At 32.4% G+C, this 8,256-nt stretch overlaps 1 protein-coding gene across 1 annotated transcript in view; it reads left to right on the forward strand.

Moving 5' to 3' along the window:
* The first annotated feature begins 2,772 nt into the window (after positions 1–2,772).
* The window catches only part of LOC106775333 (nucleolar protein 10), an 8,101-nt gene continuing 2,617 nt past the window's right edge, over positions 2,773–8,256 (forward strand). Inside the window, exons 1-11 of the mRNA XM_014662446.2 lie at positions 2,773–3,112; positions 3,189–3,379; positions 4,090–4,190; positions 4,285–4,375; positions 4,505–4,563; positions 4,696–4,816; positions 5,097–5,165; positions 6,246–6,298; positions 6,390–6,498; positions 7,078–7,248; positions 7,323–7,481. Coding sequence (XP_014517932.1) covers positions 2,980–3,112; positions 3,189–3,379; positions 4,090–4,190; positions 4,285–4,375; positions 4,505–4,563; positions 4,696–4,816; positions 5,097–5,165; positions 6,246–6,298; positions 6,390–6,498; positions 7,078–7,248; positions 7,323–7,481 — 1,257 coding nt within the window. The 5' untranslated portion in view covers positions 2,773–2,979. The remainder of the gene's footprint in view (positions 3,113–3,188; positions 3,380–4,089; positions 4,191–4,284; positions 4,376–4,504; positions 4,564–4,695; positions 4,817–5,096; positions 5,166–6,245; positions 6,299–6,389; positions 6,499–7,077; positions 7,249–7,322; positions 7,482–8,256) is intronic.

Raw genomic sequence — 8,256 nt, forward strand, 5'->3', positions numbered from 1 at the left:
TTGATTATTTTTGTATCACTAATCCATTTATAAGGCTAGAGTCTTGAATGGATAAATTTATAATATTTTGATCTCTTGAAACATCTTTTTTTTATTCCCATTTACAATACAATAAAAAAATGTTAACAAATAATATTAAAACATAAAATAATTAATAATTAAATTAAACTAGGTGGGTTGGTGAGCTAACCTGACTCACCACGGGTTCAACCCTGGTGAGCCGGGTTGAAAATTGGCCCCCTGTAAAAAAAAATCATTTTTCTCAAACCTAACCCGGCTCGAACTTTAATAATTTCAAGGAATTAAAATATATGGTATTTGAATTATTTATAATTAAATTATTTTTATTCCTTAAATAATTTATTTGGATTAGCTAATTCTAATATTTTAAATTCCATTTTTTTTGTTTGAATCAAACAAATTAATCTTTTCTTTATGACAATATTCTATTTTAAAAAAAATTGGCTCGACCTTTGACGTGGATTGGCTTATCTCAACTTTGCACCTAAGTCAACTCGTATAGACTCTCAACCATGATTGACTTTACTCATTATTCATCTCATGTCAAATCAACTAAACCTTTAGTGTCGAATATTGAGCTAAGTTGGTCTAAGTCTAATGGTCAAGTCAAATCGACTAAGACAAAAGGTTAAGCTGAGTCAATTTAGTCAAAAGGTTTAGCTAAATCAACCCTAACCATAAGACGAGCCTAGTTGGCCTTGGTCAAAGGTTGATACTAATCAATCCTAGCCAGAGGTTGAGACTAGTCAATCTTATAATTATAGGTCGATAAGAGTCAATCATTGTAAACACAAAATTAGTTTAAGGCCAATAAGCGGGGAGGGGATTGAATTGGACCGATAAAAACTAGTTTTCAATTAAAATTTATGGAAATTTTTCACTTGATTCAAATTGACTAAGACTTTATCATGCAACACTACTATTTATTTTAACCAATTAAAATGAGCAATTAATAGGTTAAAAATATGGTAGAATATCTAATCATTCTTCACATAGCAATCATATGACAAACTCAAGTAATTTGATATCAAAGATCAATTAGGATATTTAGAAATAATAAGATTTATTGAATGGTTACTTGATTACAGTGAATTTACTTAAAGAAAGGTACAATTTGATAATTTATTGATTAATTGAGTTAGAAACATAAATTTGCAAAAAATATAAAATTAGTGCACCATTGATTCACTCACAAGAAGTTACATCCAGTTAACTAAAACAACATGACGTTGGATTTCCACTAGCAAACGGAAGGTCGAACGCAGTTGGCTGGAGTCGAAGGACCGAATCGAGCTGATTCGGGCGAAAGATTGAGTTATGTCCACTTAACCATAAGTCGAGACCAGTTTACCTGGGACGGAGGTTGAGACAAATCAATCTTGGCCAAAAGTCAAGCTAAGTCAAGACAAGTCATGATGTAGTTTGAGACGATTTGACACTAGTTGAAGGTCAAGTCAAGTAGGTCCATGCCAAAGGTCAAACTGGGTAGGTCCAAGCTGAAAGTAGAGCCAAGTCATTTGAAACGATCTGGTCGGTTTAAATTGAAGGGTCAAATTGAGTCAACTTAAACAAAAGGTGGAGTTGAATTGATGGGATAAAAGGTTAATATTAGTCACTCTTGGCCATAAATACATAGATAGAAATGACTTTGACAAAAAATCAAGTTAAGTCTACCCTAATTCATAGTCAAATAGAGTCGACTCATACTAGATGTTAAGAGAACTCAACCTAAAGGTTAACATGAGTAGAATTTTTAGACTTATGACTTTTCTCATCTTGACAAATGAAAAATTCTACAACTTGTAAAATTTCAATTTCCTTCTTTTTTTAAATAAATTTCAAATTTTATTATTTTTATTATTTAAATACTTTTTTAAATTTCCTGAATTTTAATTTTCTCCTTCAAATAAGTTATTTTACTAAAAAGAAATTAATTATCCAAATAAGTGAATCACTCTCTTAAAATTATCTCATCCAAACATAACCTGAAGAAATTCTAAAAATTCCAAAACATGATACATCTATATTAATTTCTATGTTATTCATAGGTTTGGAGAAATAGAGGAAATACCTACCTGCTCAAACTTTTAGTCTCATTTTCTATTAAAAAAGAAGAAGGAAAACTTAAGCTTAATTTTTTTTAGTTTAAATTAGAAAGAACGTAAATGACAATTGAGTGAAACATAAAATAAAAGAAGGTGAATAAATAGAAATAACAAAAAGATATTTCCACTTTTTTTTTTTGAAAATAAAAGCAATGATTTCTTCGAATTAGATGTATAAGAGGTAAAGAAAAAACACGGAAGCATTTTCTTTTATAAAGGAAAAACATTATTTAAAAATAATAGAAATATATATATATATATATATATATATATATATAATTTATATTACCCTTATTATTTGAATAAATAGGTTATAAAAAATTAAAACTTTTATATTATTTATTTTTCAACATAAAATTATTGGTTATTTTTCTTGTTACAAAATTGATTTAATTTAAAAATATAAAGTGAAATAAAATATAAGACACGTTTCTTCAAACTTCATTTTATTTTCTGAACAAAATTTTTTTATACATAAAAAGTCTGTTTTATTTCGAAAAAAAACGACATTACCATCATATTTCGTTTCCTTTATTTGTTAAAAATTTACATTGAAACAAACTCAAGTAAAATAAATTAGAAAAGAGGAAGTAAATAAAAAAATAGAAAAGAGAAGTGAATAAAAGAAATTGTAGGAGGGAGAAAAAACGAAAAAGAAAAACAAGAAATACGGGAGAATTTCTCTCTCTCAACTTAGCCTTAAAAACCCTCACTCTTTCTTTGAAACCTCTGTGTGCGACGCCGTTGCGACCTCCTTCTTCACTCTTCGCCGTCGGCCTTCGACCTTCCTTCGCACTCTATCATCAATTGAACATAATTCCAAAGCAGGCAATCACTGACACAGTAACCAACAATGGCGACTCGTGACGGCGGCATGAAGTCGACCTCAATTAACGGTGTTAAAATGTACACCATAGCGTCGCAGCAACCTTCCCTCGCTTCCTGGCTCCCTTCTAAGAAGCAGAACTCTCATCGCAACGTTAAAAGTAACTCTCTCTCTCTCTGTAACCTTTCTCATTCATTCATTCCTTCATCTTCTTCTTCTCTACGCGCTTCTCTCAGGTTATACGCAGAACCTGCAACTGCTCGAGGATTTGCGCTTCACTACCGCCGCCACCAAAATCAAGGCCACTCCCGACGGCGAATACATCGTGGCTTCTGGCATCTATCCGCCGCAAGTTAAGGTGTACGAGGTGAGGGAACTAGGGCTGAAGTTCGAACGCCACCTGGATTCCGAGATCGTTGATTTTCAGGTACTGAGAAGTTGTGAAGCTTATTTTATTTGAAGTGAATTCAAAAATTTAGTTTTATATGTTCCTGTAGGTTTTTAAGCACATCGTTTTATTTATACTTAATTAATTTTGATAATATTTTCCGTGTTTGGAAATTGTAATCAATCTCTTAGATTGGAACTGCTAGCTTGAATTGAATGAAGAAGTTTGGTTTATATTCGACTTCTGATAGTTGTGCTTCATTTTACTTATATTTACGTTATTGGTTGAGGTAACTAACCGTTACTGCATAGCTTCATTTGAGGTAGAAAAAGTTTTTGTATTCCAGTAATTTTTATGCTCATTTGTTATTTTATTATGTCTTTCTGCTTGTAAATTGTAAGCAACCTTTTACATCGGGATTGGTTGGCTGGGGAAACTTTGTACCTTCAATTGAAATAGAAAGTTAGGTTTATAATCCAATTGTTGTTGTGTTTTTTTTTTTTCAATATGTTTTTACATTCATCAATATTTTCTGTCTTTGTAAATTGTAGGCTTATTAGTGATAAGTTTGTTGAGGTAACAATATAGATTCAATTGAAATAAAAAGTTAGGTTTGTATTCCATTTATAGTTATGGTCCACTTTGTTTGTGGTTACATTACTTAACCTTTTCTTTGTGTTGAAAAATTGTGATCAGTATTTTTTGCGAGAGATGGTTGGTTGAGGTAAATGTGTTTTTTGTTGGCCTAGGTTCTGACAGATGACTATTCAAAGCTTGCATTTTTATGTGCTGATCGCTCTGTTTACCTGCATGCGAAATATGGAAAGCACTACAGTTTACGGATTCCGAGGTTTGTTCTCTGGGCTTTTTGTGTATTGATTCCTCTTAGAGTTTAAAGTGTGATTTGTGCTGTAAAATGGATGTTTACGGTTGTCATTTGGTAGGATGGGGAGAGATATTACTTATGATTGCTGGTCTTGTGACTTGCTTTGTGCTGCTTCATCCCCAGATTTGTACAGAATAAACCTAGAGCAGGTGTTTATCTTATAGCTTTCTATTTTGGTAACATCTACAGTAGCACGTAGATACCTTAGTTTTTCTATTGATTGAGTTTTGAAAAAAAAGAAATACTGAATGGAAAACTTCTTCTTTCTTAATTGTTAGGGCCGATTTCTCTCCTCACTTAGCACACAGTCCCCTGCATTGAATGTAGTTTGTCGAAGGTAATTACTGGAACTTGAATGCTGGTTTACAATGCTTTATTTTCTACAATTATTAAAGCTTTATACATTTTTGTTTACATACCTTGCTATTTGTGTTAAATCACTGGAACATAAATTTTGTCTAAATTTTAGCAAGGTTCATGGATTAGTTGCCTGTGGTGGTGAAGATGGTGCTGTGGAATGCTTTGACATGCGAGTGAGATCTTCAGTTGGTAGAATCGATGCTGTTGGACCTAGTGGTGATGTCGACCAGGTAGTAAATCTACTCTCAGTAGCCTTTTCAAGGCATAGGAATACTGTGAGAATGTATCAAGAAATTTTTATACTTCATGTGCTGAAGCTGTCGTAAGGCTAGTATCATGCATTACAATCTCATATGTAACCTGCTGTGCTTTTGTTTACTTTCATAAGTTTCAAATTGGCAGGAAATATTTATCTTTCCCCTTTTTTCATGTACTAAAACTTGAGATTCTAGATTTGTTTGTACGTTTCTTTGTGTAATTGACATCTTCTTAACCTTTCCATATTTGTAGGAGGTCACTGCATTGGAGTTTGATGAAGATGGTGGTTTCTTAATGGCTGTTGGAAGTAGTGCAGGAAAGGTATGATGCTACTTAAATCATTGGTTGCGTGACTTGTGTCATTATTAGGGCCTTGGTGGAAAACTTTGTAGTACTTATATCACCTTCTTTGTGACTGAATTGAACATAGGCATATCTGTTGTAATATAGAATTTAAGGAAAGGTTGTCTTCATCCCACCTTTGTAGTTTTACATATATGGAGGTATACTTTTATTTTAAGACAAAACAAGCTTATTTCATAAGTTGGGCAATGTTAAGAAGTAATTATCCCAAAATCTGAAGCTATTAAGTGGAGTTCTATGAATGGTTTTATTTCCTGGCAAGGATTCTACATAAATTTTACTCCATACACTCTTCAGTGACATAGAGTAGACATAATGCAAAAAAAAAAAAAAAAATTAGAAAAAAGAAGAAAATCCACCATTATGTTGAAGAACATGTCCCCAAAAAAATGTGGTGAATTATGGATACAATATAAACCCCAAAAGTGAAAGTGTTTGGCTCAAAGCTACCTTGTAACATGCGACAGCCTATTGAGTTTGAGAGGGGACAATGCACGGGTTTACTGTACCTTTTGCTGAAATTTGATTTAGTTTTGAGCAATGAGGGTAGAAAGGTTCAGAATCTTGACCATTTCATCATATCTGGCATTGATACGATGTCAAGGACTAAGTCTCAAAAGCTTAACTTGTTAATTGGAGGTCCAAAGAATGGTTTTATATCTCTGACAGGATGTTTATGACTGAGCCCAAAACGCAGTTGGATTTTATAGGGAGAAATGTGCAGAATTCATAAAGTCAGAAGACAAGTTATTACCTTTCACTTCATGATTTATTTTAAAATAATTAGACCTCTAGGGGAACATATCTAATTTAAAAAAAGTACACAAAATGAAAATAGGACATATTTCTTGTGGCTGCGTAGAGGATGGATTAGTTTCATTTTTTTTACAAATGTTTTTCATTAGACAAATGTTTATTATTTTTAAGAGAAAAAAAATCACCTTGTGGGAACACAAATTTGCTTTCTAAACAAAATCTCCATGTTTGTCCTCCCTCTTTTAACATGGATATTTTATACATTTAATATCATGTGTGCAGGTTCTCATCTATGATCTGCGCTCATCACATCCTCTACGGATACAGGATCATATGTAAGTTGACATTTTGATTTGAGAAATTTGTGTTTGTTTTAAAAAAGTAATTATATTTTTGATTATTGATTGATTAAAAATTGTTTAACAGGTATGGCAGTTCAATATTGGATATTAAGTGGCATCGTACTCTTAACTATGAACAACCAATGTTGATTACCAGTGATAATCATGTTGTTAGGATATGGAATCCTCAAACGGTATAGGACTTGCAGCTCTTTCATATTTCTGATTAATAGTTAAACTGTTTTTCTCCTCATTGTTTAGTGCACCTTGGTCATGCTTGTTTTTATTCATAAAATTGTCCTGTGTAGTGTTTATTTTAATTAGTTGGGTCATTCAGCAGCATTTACACGAGAAAGAATGGTCAAAATTCATGAATCAAATTGCGACAAGTAGGACATCCACAATATTCTCTATTTTTGGGGATGTTATGTTAGACTTTAAAAACATGTTCTTAAGGTGTTTTTTCTGCAAATTTTGCTGAATGGTATATGGTTATAGATAAACAGACAAATTTCATTTTACCAAAAGAGTGACTTAAATTTATATTAATATTTTACTTATTGCCTTCATATTGTGGTTCTTTTGTTAGTCATCATCGCTAAAGGAATTTTCTTGAGAATGTTTTAGCAATAAATAAACTAAATTTTTCATGCATAGTTCTTATGTTTTTAATGAGCTCAGTATCCCTTAATCCTAAACATTTAGGTAATAGCTGCATTTAGATTGTATTTTTAATCAGCATGAGTTGTTTTGATAAATTAATCTTTTTCCAGGGAGAAGGCTTGACCAGCATTGAGCCAACAACAGGAACAATAAATGACGTGTGTACATTTCCTGGCAGTGGTTTGATCTTGCTGGCCTTGGACTGTAGTCAAATACCATCTTACTTCATACCAGCACTTGGACCTGCGCCTAAGTGGTGTTCTTCCCTAGAGAATTTCACTGTATGTTCTTATTATTTTAACGATTGGATTTTAATCTAGTTATCTTTGTTGTGACATTACAGTTATTTTTACAGGAGGAGCTAGACATGGGTGGACAAACAACTATTTATGATCATTACAAATTTTTGACAAAGGAGGAGCTTGAGAGATTAAATTTGACCAATCTAATTGGCACCAATCTACTTAGAGCTTACATGCATGGCTTCTTTATCAATCATGCATTATACAAAAAGGTGGGTCGTCTTTGGTGTTTTTTCTTATTGACAAGTATTTCTCGACTTGTTGAGATTTTGATATCTTTGTTTTTTCCGAGAGCCTAACTGAGTTTTCGGTTTTTTATGAAACATTTTATATGTTAAGTTGGCAAAGGAAAACCATGTAATACATTAGAGCTTACATGCATGGCTTCTTCGTTAATCATGCATCATACAAAAGGGTGGGTTGTCTTTGGTGTATTTTCTTATTTAAATGTATTTCTCGATTTATTGAAATGTTGATATCTTTGTTTTTTCGATGAGCCTAACTGAATATTTTCAGTTATTTATGAAACTTTTTATTTTGTTAAATTGGTAAAGGAAAACCAGGTAATATATTAGCTTAATGTAACATGTTACCTTAGTGGCATCTTACGTGTCAAAACATCTTAAGAACTTGCAAAGCTTCATGATGGAGATCCTTTTCTTGCATTTCTTATGTGCCAATTATTCTTGTAAGCCATATTTAATTTTACATAGTAAATTGGCTAAATAAATATGTTATGTTCAAAGACCATTTTGGCTCGTTGCAGCACTTTTGGTAGAAAAGAGACATAATTGTCGACGTGTGGTTTATGTACATGGTGTTTTATGCTTGAAAGCAGATTCTCACATTTTCAAGGGTGTCCCTTGGCCATTGATTTGATTTTTGATAGACCAGTATTTGTGATTTGTACTTTGCTCCGAGCAATTTCAAGGAAGTTAGCTTTTTTTGCATGCAAAAAGACTAGATATCTTTCCTCATCCCCCCCCC

The sequence above is a fragment of the Vigna radiata genome, chromosome 1 (assembly GCF_000741045.1).
Source record: "Vigna radiata var. radiata cultivar VC1973A chromosome 1, Vradiata_ver6, whole genome shotgun sequence".
Classification (NCBI taxonomy): Eukaryota; Viridiplantae; Streptophyta; class Magnoliopsida; order Fabales; family Fabaceae; genus Vigna; species Vigna radiata.